Raw genomic sequence first — 21244 nt, forward strand, 5'->3', positions numbered from 1 at the left:
ATTCAATTTAAGGAATAGTCATTCCCTCATTGGCCATAAGAATGGCTATTTCATTTCACCTTCTTTCATTTTCAATAAAAATTATTCTTTTTTGAGTGTAATAGTCATTTCGCGTATTAAACATAGGTTTAGGCCCCGATTGGTTTGCGAAATAGACCTCTGAAATGGAATGATTATTTTTATGAAATAGTCATTCTCTTGTTCGGTAGGAGTCTATTTCTGGGAATGACTAATCTCATACACAGAGGAATAGCTATTTATTTAAAAAAATGAGAGTAATAGCTATTCCTTAAGGAATTGAATACATTTTTCAAGAACACCCATATTAGTTTTTAGGGTTAATAACTTTTTTGGGACCTGGGTTTTAATGTTTTTATTTTTTCCACCCTAGGTTTTAAAAAAGACAAATCTAGTACTTCAAATTTTGGAAAAAACCGAATCAACACTTCCGTTAATATTCGTCCATCCTTTGGCCTTGGGGGTGGTTCTGCCACCCCTAGAGGAGCCGCAAGGGGTGGCTTGGCCATGGGGGTGGCCGAGCCACCCTTTTTTGGCCTTTGGGGGTGGTGCGGCCACCCCCAGACTTGCCTTGGCTAAGCCACCCCTAAGGTCAAATTGGGGGTGGCCGGCTACCCCCTAATGTTAATTGGGATGGATGGAAATTAACGGAGGTGGTGATTCGGTCTTTTCCAAAATCTGATGTACTAAATTTGTCATTTTTAAAACCCAGAGGGAAAAAATAAAAACATTAAAACTTAGGTACAAAAAAAATTATTAACCCTATTTTTTATTTTATTTTAAATTTAAAAAAAAATAAAGTGGGTGGCCGGACCACTCCCATTTCATTTTGAGGTGGCTACGGCCACCCCCGGCCGTTTATGTGGGACCCACTTTATTTTTTTTAATATGAGTTGAAAAAAAAAAAAAAATAGCATGGGAATTTTAGAAACTTTGATTAAATTCCTATTAGGACAAGTGTGTTGTTACCAAACAAAGGAATACGAATAGTTATTCCATTTCATTCTCTTTTATTCAATTTCCTAATGGAATACGCATTCCGCAAACAAATGAACTCTTAATTTTCTTGCACTTGAGAAATGCGACACATTGACACGACCCACAAAGTGCTAAAAAATTAAGTCATCTTTAAGCCATTCGTTTGTAAAAAAAAATGTGGCAATTTGCCATTCCTTTATTAAAAGAGAAATGTTATGGGTACTAAATTTTTTATCAAGAAATGGATACCAAGATGATGTGAAGCTTATTTACTAGTACCAGTAATATATCTATTTATTAATTGTTTTGATCCCTTCCAATTAATAAACTCTATATCATCTTGGTACTCATCTTTTGATAAAAATATTTAATACTCCTAGCATTTTTCTGGTTAAAAAAAAAAAAAAATTCTAAAGAGATAAAATACAAGTTCCAAAAGAATGTGACGAAAAAGAGAATATTCAGTTGGCTATAATATAAGGCACATCGAAAAAGTGAAAAATCGTCATTGGTAGGCTATTTTTAGATCTTTTGTTTTCATTTTCATTTTTTTATTTCTTCTTTTTAATTTGTTTTTTTTGTTTTTGTTTTGTTTTATTTTATTTTATTTATTGTTTTGCCCATTCAGCTGGTACTTGATTGTGCTTAGTTTGTTTTCAGATTAAAAAAAAAAAAAAAAAAAAACACCCTTAAGATGTACACTTCATTTTCATTTTCATATTATTTTTTTTAATTCATCTTTTGTTTTTATTGTTTTGTAGCAGTCGGCTGGCGCTTGATTGACTTGTGCTTGGTTTGTTTTCAAGAAAAGCCCTAAGATAACACTAAAATGTACCCTTTTTTCTTAGACTCTATTAATTATGTTTAGTTTTTTTTTTTGCCAGTAGTTTATATTATTATGCGGTTGTGATGCCGTGAGATTAAGATTTTGAATAATTACTTTGATTGTTAGATTATTTTGGTTAATTTGATGGGTTTAAATAATTAATTAATTTATTATTCTTTTGCTTCTTAAATTCTTTTTTCTTTTTGGATTTTTTTGCACATGTCTATAGCAAATTAAGAAACTTTTGTATTCGAAACAATTTTTTTTTTTTAAGATGATTTTATATACATGTAACTTTTGTATATAGTTATGACTTCTAACTTAGTATGAAATTAAATTTAAGACTTATTTGTTTTTATTTTACATCAATGCACGTGCACACACAAAAAAAAATTGTATACTTAATTATTTATTTACGTAGATTGACACAAAAAAAAAAAAAATAATAATAATAATAAAAAATTAGTTCCACCCTTGTATACACGTGTACGGATGTAGGGGCAGAATTTGCCATAATAGTTTGGGGGGTGGGCAAAACTACAAAATAAAAAAAATTTGGAAGGGCATATTCTAATTGTTTTTTTTTTTTTTTTTTTTAAATCTAAGGGAATTTTTTTAAAAAATTGGAGAAACATGGGGGCTTCAGGGGAGCCCCCAAGCCCCCATTTAGGTCCACCCCTGGACAGATGTATTATTGTTTGCTATTATTATTAAGAAATGGTACATATTACTGAACTGATGTAACAATACTTATTAACTCTTGATTTTTCTCTCGATCTCTTTTTTATTTTTATTTTTTTTAACAAATATTGATAAATGATTAATGGGCACTGGCGCATTAAACCAATAAAATAAAGATGAGATTGAAGTGTAACATTTACTAATTATTATTATTATGATTTGCCGGATAGAATCTTGTGCCTAGATATCTTGCCTTTGTAAACAAATAAGAGTGGTATAAATAAATAAAACATATGTTTTGTTGGCAGGCCATCAACTTTGTGGATTTCCCAGATGCCTAAGCAAAGATAATTAATTAATTTTATAATTAATGTCATCAACTAATGAAAGGTGGAGTCTGCGAGAGACAATACAGATAATAATGCAGGCAGAAAATAATAATTATCAACTTGAAAAAAAAAGGCAGAGAGAGATTATGGTCTTGGGTTGATCACCATGCACGTTACTCCCAAGTTGCTTTATATTGCTCACAAATCATATACACGCCAAGAGCCCGACCTGGCCTCTTATCCCTTAATCATATCTGTGAATAATTTTTTAAATAGTTGACCTATTCAATTAATATGGGCATTTTTAATTATTAGGTTAATTAAAATGTGGTGAAAAATTATTTATTACAGGGTGACTCTGTGATTGACTTGTTTGAAAAAACAAGTTGAAAGTCAGGGTTTAGTTTAATTTTTATTTATGTGGTTTTTCACTTTAACAAAAAAGTCCTCCAAGTTTTCAAAAGTGGTAAATTTGGTCTATGTATTTTTCAGTACCTTTATTAAAATGATCCTTCAGCTCCTCTACAGTTAAAAAAAAAAAAAAAAAAAAAAAATACAAGATTTATAAAATATTGTCACCCTTTTCATTCTTTTGTTTTATTTTTTCATTTTTTATTGTTTCAAGGAATATGTTAATAAGGCAATAATAAATATTTGGGAAAATTACATTTTACCCCATAAGTTTGGGGCGATTTGCAATTCGACCTCCAAAGTTTCAATTTTGGCAATTCACCCCCCCAAAGTTTCAAATTTTTGCAATTCGACCAATATTATTCAAAAATGTTTATACTGCCCATAATTTTTATTTTTTTTTATATATAATAATAATAATAAAAAAAAACAAATTTAGGGGGTGCAAAAATGGCCAGATGGAGCCACCCCGATTTTTTTTTAAAAAAATAAATTAATAAAAATTAGAAGCAATATGGGAAGTTTTGGATACAATTGGTCAAATTGCAAAAATTTAAAACTTTAGAGAGGCGGATTGTCAAAATTAAAATTTTAGAGATCGAATTGCAAATCACCCCAAACTTTAAAAGGGTAAAATATAATTTTTCCTATATATTTTAATTTTTTTTTTCCAAACAAGTCAATCAAAGTCACGCTGTAATAAATAACTCTACACGGTCCATAATTTAGATTTCATTACTCTTTTTTATTTTTATTTTCTTTGGTTCGTGACATTTAAAAAATACCCATATATATTAATTTATATTTTATTAATCTTTATAATGCATAATTATTAGATGAATAAACATGATTAGATGCGTTCAACTGCAACAGGTATCTATAATTCTATATGCTTGCATGCAGCCTCGGCAAATAGCGACACAAGTGAGTCAAGTGACACAACAAAAATTGAGATGAAGAAAGATGGGCGCCGCTAAGGTGCCAAATTAATTAAACTTGAGCCAAACGGGCGTGTGCAGATCCGTTTTATATTAGGAGTTGTTTAATGGGGACAAGAGAGGGCTTAATCAGTGTGACGTCAGACAAAAGATCACCCAAGTAGGAGTAACCCACCACTTTACTCAATTGACGGAGGAAAACGCATTGGTGGGGAGGCCCAACGCATTCTTCTTGTTTTGTTTTTGTTTTATTAATTTATTATTATAAGCCATTATTTAAATAAAAGCCTCTTTAGCACACATCTCGTGACATGCATCAATCATTATGTGATTGTTACGAGAATTCACATAAACGTTGAATCAAGTCTTCTTTAATGTCAAAATTATTAGTTAATTTTGGAGGGATTAACTTATATATTTAATATAATGATAATTTTTACTATTATATTAGAGAATAACATGTAATATTTATTTTAAAATAAAATATTTCTTCATAATAAACATAACTTTCACCAACGGGATTCGGTAACTTTCACTAACATAATATCATCGTACTCATACAATGGATGTTGGTGCAGTACATAGAACATCATAGTATGTCCATGTGGCCATGCATCATACATGAACCCTACTATAAGATTACCGTAAATCATACCAAGACCCCATTATAGGATAACCATAAATCGTACATACCGTCATGGGGTTAAGTCTGCATTCTAAACATGGTGCATATTCTTATATTTAACATTACATAACATATATAACCCTCCATAACATAAAATATCTTAACTTTCATATCGTGATAAGCATGTGCCTTTTTTCTACATCATGCTATGATGAAATCATCATGTAGCTTTTCTATAAACATTTCATACTAAGATGAAATCATCATATAACCTTTATTTTATCTGGAAACGGATCCATTAATTCCATCATGAAAGAAAATCATACCATTTAATGCTTTAAGAAACCTTTCATTTTCATTAACAATCTCATGCAATAAACTTTTATCTATTTTCGAAGTGATTTTACTTACATTGTTCGTTTTAATCCCTTGTTACTATTTATATGTAATGTTTCATCCGTCGATTGCAAAATTTACGCACTCGCTAGTTGGGATTTAACCACAAGCCCTAAATTCTATTATGTAATTAATAATTTATTAATTCCAATGTAAAGGATCCACTAGTCCTTTGCTTCTGACTCCGTTTACTTCGACGTAAAATGGTTTCCAGAAAATGATTTCCACATTTTATGGTATTTACTTCGACGTAAAATAGTAGTCAACGGAAAATATTTTCTTTTTGACCGAAATTTTTTCTTTAATTTCTGGAAAATAGTTTACGGTTTTCAAAATCATAAACCATTTTCCGACTATGAGCATTTTATTCTTAAATCGATTAACTTTGCCAAGACCCGCCCAAAACTTTGCCAGGACTTGACCGGGACTCGCCTAGGACCAGCCTAGGACCCTGCCCGGACTTGACCAGGACTTGCCCGGGACCTGACCGGGACTTGACCGGAACCCGCCTAGGACTTGCCCGAGACCCCACCGAGCGAGGTCCCGGACAAGTCCCGACGGGGTCCAGGGCAGGTCCATGCGGGGTCTCGAACAAGTTCCATGCAGGTCCGAGTGGGGACCTTATTGGAAAAAAAAAATATAAAAAAAAAATATATATTTTCTGTGTACATGGTAAACGCCGTAAAATGTTTTCGACAGAAAACATTTTCAGGAAAAATAGCTTTCCTGAAAATATTTTTCAATGAAAACCATTTTACGTCGAAGTAAACGGAGCCTCTAATTCAAGCCTTACAATCCATTTTCTTAATGAACATCTTCATTTTCCTCTTTTTCTTAAGGGGAAACTTCACTAAGGACCCCCAAACTTCCACCCATTTTGAAATACCTCCTGAACTTCAAAATCTCTCAATTTAGTTCCCTGAACTTTCAATTGCTCTCAATTTGGACAATTCTGTTAATTTTAGCCGTTAAAAATTCAAAAAAAGACCAAAATATCCCTGATTTTTGTTTTTTGTTTTTTTAAATAAAAAAATGTTTTAGAAGTTGGAATTTTATACAAAAGTCAGGAGTATAAACGTCATGTGACGTTTAAAATCTATCAGAGGGGTCCAAATTGAAAGCAATTGAAAGTTCAGGGAACTAAATTGAGAGATTTTGAAGTTCATGGGAGATATTTCAAAACAGGTGAAAGTTTGGGGGTCCTTAGTGAAGTTTTCCCTTAAAAGCTAACAATTTTGATTGACCAAACTACAATTGAAGGTTTGATCGAACCTATCTATGGCTAGTTCGATTGATCGACTTGCGATCGAGGGATCTATTGAACATTCTGTTATAGGTTCAATCAATCAACACCAACTTCGATTGATCAAATCAATCGTTTAGTGTTTCACCAACCTTTTTCTCCCCTTCCTCAACTAACTTCTCAAAACTAACTCAAACATCGTCTCCAAACATCATCAAATTCCACCGGCAACAACATACCCTTTGTAAACAAAACTCCAACCACTCCCTGTCTCCATTCTCTAAAAAATAACACACACTCACAACTTCAAACACAACAACACAAATACCAACACCACCATCATAACCCCAACAATATCTCAACAACTTTCCCTGCTCACTTTTTATTTCCATTTCTCAATCACAACCATAAACACAAATCCAATAAAAACATTCCAAACAAATAAAATACCAAAACTTCTAAGGGAATGCCCTGTAGATTGTAAAAGCGGTAAATTCGTCGATGCCCTATAAGAGCTGCTATGGACACTTTGTGAAGGGTATACAATCTGACTTGCGTTCATTGGGGACTTCATGTTTTACGGAGTGCCAATTCTGTTGCCAATAAACTAGCAAAAGAGGCTATCACCCATGTCATAGATATCATATGGTTAAAAGAAATTCTACCTAATATCTGTGGTATTGTAAGGAGGGAAGAATTAAAAAGTCCCACTCCTTAATGGTTTTGATCTTATGAGATTATGAATAAGTTTCAAATTTGTTAAAAAGAAATAATAATAACCGTTCAAAGCACAAGTAATAATGAGAGAGAATTTAAACTCCAAGGAAGGATTTGACCAAGAGTTACAAAGCAGTGACCAATTTAATAATTTCTTCTCAAAATGGTGACTAATTTAATAATTTTCTTCGGGAAAAATTTACTTTACTTTCATGAAGTTTGAGGTATTTTTTAATTTGAATCCTAATGTTTAAAAATTTGTAATGTATCTCCTTAATATTTCAAAAATTTATAATTAACACCTCTGTTACTAATTGCCGTATAAGTAGACGGAAATAACATCACGTGTGTCTCACGTTAGATTTTTATGTTGCATCTTCCAACATGGTTATGCAGGCGAAGGATTCGAAAGTGAAGAACCGATGGCTTGGGTTCGTGAAAACGGCATTGGGGTCGATGAATTTGACGGAGGCGTCGAGATCCCAGTTTGCCGACTCCATATCATGAATCATCAACTTCATGAAACTTCGAATGGATCTTAGCGTGTGGTGGAACAATTGGACAAAATGGGTCACATTGAGTCATGTGAACCAAAAGACTGTTCAAAATTGACGAGAAAAAAATCAAAACAGGTGTTGGGTTTTTATGAGGGGCAATTATGTCATTTCACTAGCTAGGTTGAGTGTAAATTGGAAAACACAACATAAAAATCTCACATAAAATGCATGGGATGTCATTTTTGTCTACTTACACAATAATTAGTAACAGAGAGAGAGAGAGAGTTAATTACAAATTTTTAGAATATTAAAGGGGTACATAATAAAGTTTTAAATATTGGTGTTGGAATTAAAAAACAAAAGTGAATTTTCTTCTTAAAATTACACAGAAAATGATACAGGAAAATTGTAGAGAGAGAGAGAGAGAGAGAGTAAATTACAAGACAAATGGAGAGGTGACGATGTAGCGTAGTCCAGTAGCTCCCATTGGAACGTGGGCAACCTTACCCCAGAAAGCGCGTAGCATGATGTGGCTGAGAAGTGGGACCTCTTCAATATCACTTCAGCTGCCATCATTTTGCTGAAAATAATGATTTGGAGCATCAGCAAATCAGAATCAAAGGCCGCGAGAGGCTATTGAGACATCATTTGAGGCTATCTGGCTAAGAGCTTAACACCATCTGGCAGCCGCAGCAGCAGCAGCGGCGGCGGCTTAGAATTCAGAAAGACATGCTTTATATTTTTATCCTACAACATCAGTACCGGAGTACAACATCAAACGTCAGTGCAATACATATCTTTTTATTATTTTATTTCCTCGAGGCAATTTTATAGGCGTAATATATATTAGTGGACATAGCAAGCCTATTGCTATTTGATATCATCAGATTCCGAATCCTCAATTATTTTGTTTGTTTTGGTTCAGACGTTAGATTCAAAGTTCAAAGCAACATGTATACACACGCATGCCATTCTCTCTCCAGAGAGTTTTGAAGAACGAGATCTATCTCCATTGTTATACTCTGCATGATCTTTCCCAGGTCAGTCTCTTTCTTTCGATGTAAAAGTACAGCCTCCGGGTTAGTCTTGGGTTGTCACTGTCGCTTGCTGATGCAGCGTGACCCCATCTGCATCACTTGTTCTGGCCTTGGAGTTCAACAATTTCTTCTTCTTTTTCGTTTGTGTAAATCTATATTCTTTGTTTTCTTTTATGTGGGTGTTCAGTTTGCATTCAAGAAGTTTCCTTAAAAGGTTTTGGTGGTGTCTAATTGGTTTTTTGAACTTTTATTTCTTCTGGGTCTTGATATTTTCTCTAATTCTAGGTGCTTTGTCTATGTGGTTAATGTTTTGTTTCTATTTTTTTTTTTTTGAACAAGCTATGTTGTTTGGTGAATCAAAATGCAAAAATCTCGGTTGTGATTACGCTTTACCCTTTAGTGGAATGGACACTGAAGATTGACCCATTAAATGCTTCACCAAATTAGTCTTCAAGCTGATTTTTGATCAGTGCATGTAGCGGACACTTGCACGATTTGGAAACAATTGGCTGTCGCCTGTCGGGGAAACCATCTGACTGTTTAAGCAGTCTATGACTTGTTGATTTGTTTTTTTTTTTTTAAAGTTTTTAGCTAAGTGGTTGACACACTTCAACGGTGTAACATTCTTTTTTTGGGAAAAATGAAAGTATGCCCTCTTTTTGTGATTGGGGTTCCATGAATGGAGTTAAAGAGGGGTGTTTGCTGTCTGAAGTATCAAGATTGTCAAAGATTTTGCTTTTGACTGCATGTCTCAATTACAGTACGACTGAAAATTTTTGAGTGTTAATATTATATGTACGTTAGATGACATGCTAAGTTGTGTGGACAGTTTGGAGCTACAAAAGGAATCCCATGGTCCAACAGTGTGGCAAATTGTTTCAATCCACGGTTCAAAAAGAAAAAAAAAAATGCTCTAGGATATTGATTTGATGTGTTGACACAAAAAGCTTGCAGATCCTAGTAGAAAAGGTTTTAGATGTCAATGCCACAGCCTACAGTTATGACAAGTGTTGCAAAGCCGGATTCTGATAGAAAATTTGTACCTCAATATCATTAATGGTTTTCATTAATCCTTGTGTTCCTGCATAAACCATAAAGCATTGCCTCCAAGAGTTGGCAACTCTCTGAGTCAACATGCAGTCCCACCGGTAGAATCCCTCGGAGTTTTGTCCAGCGGCTCTGTTTTGGGTTGCCGCTTTACAACTTTTATCACAAATGAGCTGGGTGTTGATTAGACTCCAATATGTGCCATTCCAGATTTGATCCGTTTGGCATGAACTCATCATTAAGTACTGTAATTGAATAGGTAATAGTTTCAGTATTTTCTTTGTGACCAGGAAGGGGGTCTTGTGGTGGCTTGCTTATATTAGTATCCTGCTTGTAGCATTTTGCTAATGGGGAACTTGGTGTTATTGCACTATCAAAATATACTTATAGCATTTTGAACCTGTGGTTTGTGCAAATTAAATTAGCTGCTGAAGTGATTTTGTTTGTGGTTCAATCATGTTCTTTTAACCACTATATTACCCATGAAATTGTCACTGTGTGGATGTTTAATCTACATTGTTGGCCCGCTTTCTCATAACATAACCTTCTAGGAGCGAATGTTAACCAACTTCTATCTTATGTGTTAAATGATTAGACTGATGTTATCATAATGTGATGTCTTGATTTTACTGGTTGGCACATGGCTGATCACTCAACTGGTGGTCTGTTTTGCAGGTCTTGGACATGTTTCTTTGTATCCATTAGTTGATGATTTGGATTTTACAAGGTTCCTTTGGCCTTCAAGTCAATGGTTTACTTTGTGGATTTGATCACTTCCTACAATTGAAAGGAAACAGTTACTGGTTGAATGTTTTTAGTTGTCCAAATAAGCAAATATCATGCAAATACCCAGTTACTCTATTTAAAGAAGTAGCCTAGCAGAATCTTAATCTTGGCCTTGAGATGTGACTTCTTGTTTCTGCTTTGGGGGGAAAAGAATTTATTTTTTCTCCATAGAGATGTAGACTTTATGTGACTGTTTTAGAGGATCATAACTTAATTGAAACTTAAACTTTGAATGCATCTTTTTTCATTTTAATGCACCGGTATCTCATGTTTGCTCACTCTCAACAGCCCTTCAAAATTCTATCCTTGTATCTAAGATTACTTTTATCAATTTCCATCATCAAAATTCATCTATAGAGTCGTGCTATATTGCATTTGTCAATTTCATAAGTGGATGAAGGTTGGGCTGCCATCTAAGACCATGAATCACAATAGTGTAATATCTGCCAAACAAAGTGAGGCTACCAGAGGAGTCGCACAGTCATATTATGGTACCCTCTCCCCAGTGCATAATTTTTTGACGGTGGAATCGGAAGGCAAAAATTTATTGGCTAGTGAGTGTTCCTATTCACGTCCTTCACCTTTCATACGAACTGAATCTCTTAGTTCTACTCATACACAAGGATCTAGTGGCCAACCTCAAAAGTATTTGTTAAAATCTGGACCAAATAATCCTCTGTCTCCTGGTTCTCACGTCCAAAATTCTAAGAGCACATTTTCGCGTTCGTCTGTGTTCTGCACCAGTTTATACCAGTCTTCTTCATCAAGCTCTGAGTCCCATTGGCAGCTTGGAAATCTGCCTTTTCTTCCACATCCTCCATCCTACAACCAGTCCATTTCTGCTGTTGATTCAACAAAAGCTCCGTTGCTTTTCGGTGAGGATATAGACAGTCAATATGATGAGGAGCATTCAGAGGCTCTTATGAGAGACTTTCTAAATTTTCCTGGAGATGCTTCTGGGAGTAGCTTTCATGGTGTAAATTGTGCAAGCGATGATGGTCTAGCATATACAGAGCAACTGGATCTACAGTTTTTGTCTGATGAACTTGACATAGCCATCACTGACCATGGAGAAAATCCCAGGCTTGATGTACGTACATTGCAACCATCACTAATTACATTCTATTGATTTACTGAAATTTTGTTTTACACTACAGTACCATGTAGATGCTAAGGATGTCAGACTTGATTGGTCAAATAATTTAACTTCTGGCACTTGCACCAAACTTTTATTCTAATCCAAAAGAATGGAATGAGTGATGTGCTTTTTCTTTTTGAGTCAAGTAGAAAATCTTGAGGGGCCAATTCACTCATGCATCCATACCCCATATGTATGTGCCAGTTGGGACTGCTGCATATTCTTTTACTCACTAGTCCTTGCTTTTGGTATTGTTGCACATCTAGGAAATTTATGAAACACCTCAAGATTCACCAAAACCAGCCATAGGATTGACATGCAATAAGAATTGTCTCTCTGTGGTGCCAACTCTTGATGATCTTTCAAGTCAGCCATCTCCTGGATCAGCCACTGTGCACAAGCCAAGAATGAGATGGACGCCTGAGCTGCATGAGTGTTTTGTGGAGGCTGTCAAGAAGCTTGATGGGGCTGAAAGTAAGGAAGCTATTTGGTCTACTCTACTATACAAGTGGGGCTGTGAAAACAACGCTCAATCTTATGAACTGTTATGAAAATTTTGAAAGTTCTGCCATCTTTCTAATTGTGTGCTAGTCTAATTTATTTGGTTTCAAATGCAGAGGCTACTCCAAAGGGTGTATTAAAGCTTATGAATGTCGAAGGTTTGACCATCTACCATGTGAAAAGTCACTTACAGGTACTTATTCACATTAACATGTACTGCTGAACCAAGTATGAATGTTGAATGAGCTACCATTCATATTGAGCCTAGGTTGTCAAATGTCTTTGCAGAAATACCGACTTGCCAAGTATATGCCAGAGAAAAAAGAAGGTAAGGAACATAAAATAGAAATAAATTGATGTGTATGTTCATCAAGGTCATCATCACTGAAAAATTATGGACAATGTCAATATAAACATCTCATCTATTCAGTTCTGGCAACGTTTGTTGCCAATGAGCTCTAACTCAGATGTCACCTCCTCCCTCCATAAGAACAGGAAGGGTGATTTCATCAGCCCAAAATCCATCCTGTGCAGTGTAATCAGCATCTTCATGTTTGAATTCAAATTTTTCCATGCCTTATATTGCCTTAGCAGTTTATTTTCCTTTTTTCCACTCCTGCTGATGTATTACTAGAAATGTCCATCTGCTATGCTCCTTGACCATATACCTTATCGGGATCAGAAAAAAGTATTAGGATTCTAAGGGAGGTAAAAAAATGAAAAGAAAATAATTTAAATGTTTTTTTCTGCAAAAACATAGGTTCTCTATTTTTCTTTTTTTCAGATATGCATTGCTATCCACATTCAAATTCAAGTAGAAAAAATAAACCATTTAGAGCCACTAGTTCAATCCAAATTTAAAAGATGCCTATGTATATTATTTATAGATTCATTTAAATGGCTTCAATATACAAGTAATCTTACCAATAAATACAAAAATAGGTGAAACCCCATATGGGGGGTCATCCCATCATAGTTTATCCTATACAACAACAACAGCAATAATAAGAGTTAAGCATACCATAATAAGAATAGTAGATATTACGAATATTATTCATGTTGAAATTTAGTTCTCTTCTTCAAATCATGGGGGTTCTCTTGCAAATTGAGTTATACATGCTTCTATTTTTAATGCGCATTGTTGGCTCTGCTCCTAGGTTTCATATAATGCAGTGCCTATAAAGACGTGTATCTTGTGAACCTTTTATTTCTTGGATACCCAACTTTATGTTCCTTGTTTAAGGGGGTTTACTTGGTGAAATTTTGGAAGGGGTGATATGTTATAAGTATGTGGAAATTAGAGCCTCTCTCTCTCTCTCTCTCTAAGCAATTGGCTTCTTAATAATAGACCTGTTTGACCATCTTGATGATTAGACTACTCACCAAAAATTAAGATTGTGCATCAAAATCTGCATTGGCCTGAGTTAGAGGGAAGTGGTATACTTGGATAGCTCATTGTATCTCTTCGGTGCCTTTTTTTGTATTGGTGAATGACACTCTCCGTTTTTTTAGTAGTTCTCGTGGCTTTAGATAGAAGGACCCTTTGTCTCCATTTCTGTTTATCATTGTTATGGAGGCATTGGGTAAGATGATCTCTGCTGCAGTGAGTGGGGGCTTGTTGTCTCGCTTTCTATGGGGATTGGGAATGATGGTTGGATTGATATATGCCATATTTTATTTGCAGATGGCACTTTAATTTTGTGGGGCTGACCCAGATAACCTTTGTCTTTTGCGATGTTTGTTCTTATGTTTTGAAGTTGTATCGGAGTTGAAAATTAATTTGGCTAAATCAAAATCAGTTCATGTTGGTAATGTCAATAATGTAGAAGGTTTGGCTAGGATTTTGGGATATGGGGATTCCTCATTGCCTATGAAGTACTTAGGTCTTCTGTTGGGTGCTTCTTTCAAAACCAAATATATTTGTGATGGCATTATTGAGAAGATTGAATGTCATTGGCTAGTTGGAAGCGTTGTACTTGTCTAAAGGGATAGGATTAACTTGATCAAGAGCACATTGCCTAATTTGCCTACCTACTTTATGTCTTTGTTTCCCCTCCTGGCTAGCGTAGCTATCTGAATTGAGAAATTATAGTGGGATTTTCTGTGGGCCAGGTATGGGCGAAGAAGTCAAATTTCACCAGGTAAGCTTGTCAAAGATGTGTTCTCCAATTCCTGAGGGGGGTTTGGGGGGTTCGAACTTTGCTCATGTTCAACCAAATTCTTTTGGGGAAGTGGTTATAGCGTTATGGTCATGGGAGAAAGGCCATATGGAGATTGGAAGTGGACCTTAAATATTTAGTCAGTGGGGTGGAAGGTACTCTAATGGAGTCAATGGGACGTATAGGGTGGGTCTTTGGAAATTCATTAGGAGAGGCTGGGAGGAGTTTTCTAGTTTTACTAGATTTGAGGCACGGGACGGCTCCAAGGTTAGTTTTTGGCATTCCGTTTGGTGTGGGGAGCAACCCCTTAAGGGAGTGTATTCGTAGTTGTTTAGCATTGCCTGCCTTAGGGATGCATCTGTGGCAGATCATCTTCAGTTCTCTAATGGCTCTTCTCAGTTTAATGTCATTTTTGTTAGAGAAGAGCATGATTGGGAGTTGGAATTCTTTACTTCGTTCTTTGATAAGTTGTATTCCATCAAATTGAGACAAAATGGTATAGACAAGCTTTATTGGATTCCCTCCAAGAGAAGGTAGTTTGAGATAAGAACGTTCTATAATGTCTTAATGCCCCATGATAGTACTCATTTCCCTTGGAGGTGTATTTGGCGGAGTAGGGCCCTTTTGAGAGTAGCTTTCTTCACTTGGTTGGCCGCTTTAGGTAAAGATCCTCACTTTGGATAACTTGAGGAAGTGGCTGTGTCATTGTGGTAGATGGGTGCTGCTTGTGCAAGAAGAATGTGGAATCAGTTGATCACCTTTTACTCCATTGCAAGACAGCTAGTGCCTTATGGAACTCTGTCTTTGGCTTGTTCGGTTTAGCTTAGGTCATGCCCCGTCGAGTGAGAGATCTCTTTGCTTGTTGGAGAGGGAAGTTTGGTAGCCCTCAAAGTGGAGCTATCTGAAAGATGATTCTGCTCTGCTTGCGGTGGTGTATTTGGAGAGAAAAAAATGACTAAAGCTTTGAAGAGAGAGAGAGGATGCTGTCGGAGTTAAAGGCTCCCTTCTTAAATTCCCTTTTTATTGGATAGTTGCCTTTGATTGTTTTCATACTTTTTTTTTTTTTTTTTTTTTTTATCTTTTTTCTTTTCTTCGTTAGGTGTTTCTCAAGTATATGTTCCATGTACTTGGGTGTGCTTTTGGTTCTTAATAAAATTCGAATACTTATTCAAAAAAAAAAAAAAAACACTGCATTGGCTGTTTATCTGGTATCAACGTCATTACAGAGTTCTATATTCCACCATGATTTTGATACCAGCTCATAAAAGCTTATATCTGCATTTGAATATGGCAGTTAACTGTATCTTGCAGAGAATTTACTGTTTTCTTGCCCTTTTTTTTTGTCTCCAGAGAAGGCGGCTTCTAGCTCCGAAGAAAAGAAAGCAACTTCAACTAGCAATGAAAGTGATGGACGCAGAAAAGGGTCAATAATTATTATCATTTTTGTTTATTAATATCGATGGGTGTGATTGTGTGTAGTATTTATATTTTTTCTTGTTTTCTTCTGTCAAACATGTGAAATTTTCTATTTTGTGTTGTGACTCTCTGATAGGAGCATTCAAATCACTGAGGCGCTTCGTATGCAAATGGAAGTTCAGAAACAGCTGCATGAACAGCTTGAGGTTTGATTCATGCTTATCTTAGAAATCTGACATTCTCTTGGTTCCTTTTCAATTATGTCATGTAGCCATAAATTTTATAAGTTTTATATTTAATTTTCTGGCTGTATCGCACTCTCTCGCTCTCTCTTTGTCACTCCATCTTGCAAACTGATTTTTTTTTCTTGTTTATCTATTCCTTATACTCCGCTAGTTCTGTGTCATTTCAATTTTTCTTATTGAGAGAAAGAAAAAGAAAATTTGTAATCTCTGCGCATTTAACTCTTAAGGAATGTAGTATAATTTTTTTCCCTTGTTTGAATTCTTCTTATTGTTTCTATATCCATATACAGGTTCAAAGAACCCTCCAGTTACGCATAGAAGAACACGCAAGGTACTTGCAAAAGATCTTGGATGAACAACAGAAGGCTGGCATTGCTTTAATTTCTCCTCAAACCTTGTCATCCCCGACTAATCCATGCGAAGATCCTGAACCACGGCTTTCTTCTCCGTCAGCTGGTGCATCACCCCCACATCCAGCTGAATCTAAAACCGATTCATCTTCATCTCTACCATCCAAGAATAAAGGTAGTGATAGTAGTGATTTGAAGCCACAACAACGCTCAAAAAGGCCCCGTCCGGAAGAGAAACAAGAATCAGGTTCAGAAAAGACCTCAGTTGGAGATGCTGTGCAATGACTGCCATCATCCCTCCAATGGCCGTAGCTCTTGTAAATCTGTGAATGCCATCATGTAAACTTGTGACTGAAATGAGATTTGGTTGATTTGTATCTCATAGACATTTTTAGATTTGGTTTATTTGTATCTCATAGACATTTTTAGATTTGGTTGATTTGTGTCTCTTAGACATTTTTCCTGTTTTGGAAGGAAGGGAAAATTCATCCTTTTGGCTGCTCCCTGAATTAGTCTATTATATTTAGAGTTCCCCCACTTTGTTTCTCAGTAGTGGTGGAAATTGTAATCGTCAGCTGAAATTTGTTCACTTTTGAATGTGTATAGTGAACTATATGATCCTAGTTTTCCAGATTTCTACAGTTTCCTTCAGAATTTCTTCCAAACTCCTGCTGCTGGTTCATTATTCAGTTCCATTAGCACCCATGTGAGCAGGAACTCTGAAATCAGACACCCAACAGCAACCTTTGGAGGGCTTGCACAAAATGAGAAGAAAACTGTTACAATCACAAGTCACATCCATAACAAGTTGGTATATGCATATAATGGTGTGAAGACAATCACCGAAGAGTAATACTATATATTTCATTTTTATTTCATAATTATCTCACAATGTTGATGTTAAAGTCACAATACTAAATAATAAGAAAAATGCTAGAATCGAATAAAAACTTTACATTTTGTCTATAAAAGTCTAGCATATTTCAAATAATAATATTATTTAAAATACAATCGTAAGAAGACTTGAGTCTTGCCTGTGAAAATAGGCCATATTTTTTTTAATATTCTCTCGAACTTATATCTTCACTTGGATCTTTACAACAGCGACAAAGATCCTGTAATTTTTTCCTTCTCTATCTTTATGAAAAAAAAAAAAAAGCTGCAGTAGTATAATAAATTTTATTATAATTTTATATATATATATAAATTAATGTTGTACTCATAAAATGACTAAGAATTTGATAACATAGAGTCTGGGAGGCACGCGCTGCTGGGTGCGCGTGGGGTAGTGGATGGAGCAAATTCGGGCTAAGCACGTGTCAAAAGATTATCAGGGGCCGCTTCCAATGCCAAACGAAGACAATACCGAAGGCCAAGAAGAAAGAAGATTAATGCGATGCCAAACGCGCGCGCACAGAGCAGAGTGAAGAGACTGGCAGTGCTTAAAGATGATGAAATGCATGATAATGGAAATGATAATTTGAGCTGCTCACTCACGCGATCATTCACTATTGTGTAAAGGGTTCTTTCTCTTTCGCTGTCTGCTCAAGACTTGAGCTTTGTTGCTTCTGTTAAGGTAGACTTTTCCCCTTTTTCTTTCTTATCCGTTTTATTTGTTGCATATACATTATATGTTTTGTTCCCTTTGACTTCTAATGGAATTCTTCTAAATTCTCATTGATTGTTTGTGGGTACAAATTCAAAATATTTATGTTTCATCCTTTTGGTTTTCATGGGTTCTCTCTCTGTTCGATTTATTTATTTATTTTCACTTAAAGGTGCCACTTTTTCCTTTCTCTTTGTTATAGCCGTAGTTAGTGTTGTGGATATGAAATATAAAACTAGTTCAGGTGGATGACATGGCGAATTTCACTGCATCTGCCCATTTTCACTTTGAGAAAACTTTAAATACTATTGGGGTTATGAACTATCACTGATGAAGACACTTTATAATCCTTACTTGAAACTTGAAAGAAGGCGCGTCTTATTGAATTTTTGGAGTTCTTTTCTCCTTATTTTGGTGTGCATGCCTTGGATATCAGAGAAGGAATGTTGTTTAATCTTCAGGCAACTGTGGCACTAATGATTTGCCTCTATGACATTTTCTAATTCAAATGCTGTTGGGTGCAGAGACAGCAATTAACTTAAATTTTGATCCTCAATGTGAAGATTACATCTACATGCAAGTTGTATATTAACTCTTTGTGCTATGCACCAATTAACTTAAATTTTCATCCCCAATGTGAAGATTAAATTTACATGCAAGTTGTAGATTAATTTTTTTGGTATGTCCCCATTAGCTACCCTATTAGAATGCTCTCAAGGTTAAGAGGAAGGAGGTCTTCTAAAGAGCCACTTTTGAACTCTCTTAAACTTTTATCTTATTTAAACTCATTATCTTTCTTGTCTATAGGTATACTACTATCTTACGTCAATGCAAAACAATGAAGTGATTAATTGCTAAAGTCGTTTTCTTTTTGGCAAAGCACCAAACAAAGAGTAAGATTTCCTCAAAGCATGAGATGTGGGTTTGAAACTGATTTGGAGAACCCTTCAATCAAATGCTATTGGCGATCAATATCAGTGTCCTAAGCCTTTTAAGCTTTAGGGTTTATGATTAAGAAGGTTAGTTAAAGATCTATAAATTATATATTAAATTTAGATTGTGACACTGACATGGACTAATGCTCAAGTTGCTGTCTTTAGAGTAATTTTTAGGTTTGGCAACTTAGAGTTTATCATATGAGAGGCTAACATTCAACATCAGATTTAGACAAGTTTTGTATAGTTTTGAAGATCAAGGCATTACGAGTATGTAGTTAAACAATTTTTAGTTTAAGCAGTTGTAGGTTTTTTTATGTGCAGGGAGCATATCAATAATTTCGTCAAAAGTCCTTTATGTGATTTTATTTTTAGGGTAATTTTCTTATATTAAATTCTTCTATTTGGGTTTTATTAGATTTCTTGGTTATAATTCAATTGAGAAATTCTAATGCTAGTAGGATAAGAAAGTGTCTCTCTCTCCCTCTAAATAATATATATCCCCAAAGAGATTCAGGTTTTTAATAATGGAAGATTGATGTTCTCTCTCCAATCATATATGTTATCGGAGGCATACGTTCCTAGATTGTTTTCTCTCCTTCTCTACTAACTGTTACTATTTACTGGTTACTGTTCAAAGCAAAATAAAATTCCCATGAACTTCTCTCCTCTTCTCTAATTACAACCCCTAATCATACCTCTTCTCTCACACCTTTTGAAAATCCAAAGGCCCCAAACATTTCCACCCTTTCAGACATCAAATCTTTGCTGCTGCTAGTAATAACCTGGCAACCTTTTCTTTTCTTTTCTTTTTTACAATTTTCCAAGTCTTTCAAATTAAATATTAACTTCAACTTAAACAATCTACACAAACTACAAAATCCAAAGTACGCTCACCACAACAAATGCTAAAATCATAACTTTTCCTTTTCTAATGCCCATTACAATGCACAATTAAAAATTTCCTCGGTCTATCCTCCTTCAGATTGACTATGCTTTTAAGGGATAAATTGAAACTGAAAAAATTTGCAAGAATTTGGAGAGCAACAGTATCTTAAGGTTTATGCAACTAGTAAGTTTATAAGGTGTTATTAGGGATTTGTGACAAAATGTATGGTCTTTGGATGGGTTGACATTATTTTTTGTTTCTAAAGAAAAGAAAAGAAGAGAGAATTATAAACTTTTATTCGTTTCCATTATTTGGTTAGTAATTGAGATTAGACAAGAAAGGAAAGGGGGAAGAGTATGATTCGAATTTTCCTCAATTGTCCACTAGACTCTCTTCATAATAGGGTGAGAATTGGGGAGAAAGTTGGTAAAGTTATCAAAAGTTTATAATCTTCTCTTTATTTCCTTCCATTTAAAAGTGTGTGAAGCATACTAAATTTATCTTTAACTAAATTGTTGAATTGCCACTGCAAGACCTGCTTCTGTAGAAGCAAAACTACCAGATAATGAAAAACATTTAAATGACAGCAAAATCCTACTTGACAATTAAAAGACCTAACTAAACAAGGCTCAAACAATACCTAAACAAATCCAGTAGTCTAGATACCAAACAACAAACTCCTACATACCAGATGCATGCTAACTTGATTGAGCCCTAAAATGTGATAATTACCAAAATACCATTGAGCATTAAAACAAGCTTACTAAATGCTAGTAAATTTATGATGTCTTGATCATTTGTCAAGGTTGTAGATCAACTAATTATTATTGAAGTCTTGATCATTTGTCAAGGCTGAAATCAAAGCAAATCTTGCCGTCCTTAGATTGTTTGAAATTTGGATGTTCAGTAGTACCTACATGCCCCTAAGCCCAAACCATACTTGTTCTAATGCATCACTTGATTGCTTGAATTTAAACCCTCTCAGTCAGACGTAGTTCTGTTTGTAGATCAACCAATTATTATTGATGTCTTATCATTTGCCAAGGCTGAAATCGAAGAAATATCTGAATGTTACCATTCTTAGATTGTTTGAAATTTGGATGTTCAGTGGTACCTACATGCTTCTGAACCAAAACCATACTTTTTCTAAAGCATCACTTAATTGCTTGGATTCAAACCCTCTATATTGATCAGCTATTAAATTCATGCTCCAATTTTTATTCATAGGCATATCCAAGTTTTTTAAGGTGCTGGACATTATTCAGGGTGTAAAATATTGATAAGATCACAACACTTGGATCCACCTGTAATATTCCTCTAGATCACACTTTCTACAAATCTTATGTATATTGATACTTCTGTTAAACATTCAACCCAAACTGTTGAACATACATGCATTTTTCTTCTTCTTCTACGGTGATTTGGTGTATGTGCTTCAATGCAAGCCTGAAGCTGTTGAGCTTGGTTATACATATA

The 21244-nt window shown here is 34.9% G+C and overlaps 2 protein-coding genes across 4 annotated transcripts in view; both read left to right on the forward strand.

The window, feature by feature from the left end:
- The first annotated feature begins 8244 nt into the window (after window positions 1–8244).
- LOC132187191 (myb family transcription factor PHL6) lies at window positions 8245–16973 on the forward strand. 3 transcript variants are annotated; one of them, XM_059601414.1, is made up of 9 exons: window positions 8245–8439; window positions 8585–8699; window positions 10419–11619; window positions 11934–12141; window positions 12285–12361; window positions 12437–12496; window positions 15678–15750; window positions 15880–15949; window positions 16279–16391. In XM_059601414.1, the coding sequence occupies exons 3-9, from the start codon at window positions 10924–10926 to the stop codon at window positions 16304–16306; spliced, it is 1212 nt and encodes a 403-aa protein (XP_059457397.1). In that variant the 5' UTR covers window positions 8245–8439; window positions 8585–8699; window positions 10419–10923; the 3' UTR covers window positions 16307–16391. The 3 variants fall into 3 exon arrangements, with proteins under 3 accessions (XP_059457397.1, XP_059457395.1, XP_059457394.1); XM_059601412.1 differs by having other exon boundaries at window positions 8248–8443; window positions 12457–12496; window positions 16279–16973; XM_059601411.1 differs by having other exon boundaries at window positions 8248–8439; window positions 12457–12496; window positions 16279–16973.
- Window positions 16974–17742: 769 nt separating this feature from the next.
- LOC132188624 (uncharacterized) overlaps window positions 17743–21244 on the forward strand; it is a 13514-nt gene continuing 10012 nt past the window's right edge. Inside the window, exon 1 of the mRNA XM_059603137.1 lies at window positions 17743–17914. The gene's annotated coding sequence lies outside the window, so the exon portion shown is untranslated. The remainder of the gene's footprint in view (window positions 17915–21244) is intronic.

The sequence above is a fragment of the Corylus avellana genome, chromosome ca7 (genome assembly GCF_901000735.1).
Source record: "Corylus avellana chromosome ca7, CavTom2PMs-1.0".
NCBI classification, from domain to species: Eukaryota; Viridiplantae; Streptophyta; class Magnoliopsida; order Fagales; family Betulaceae; genus Corylus; species Corylus avellana.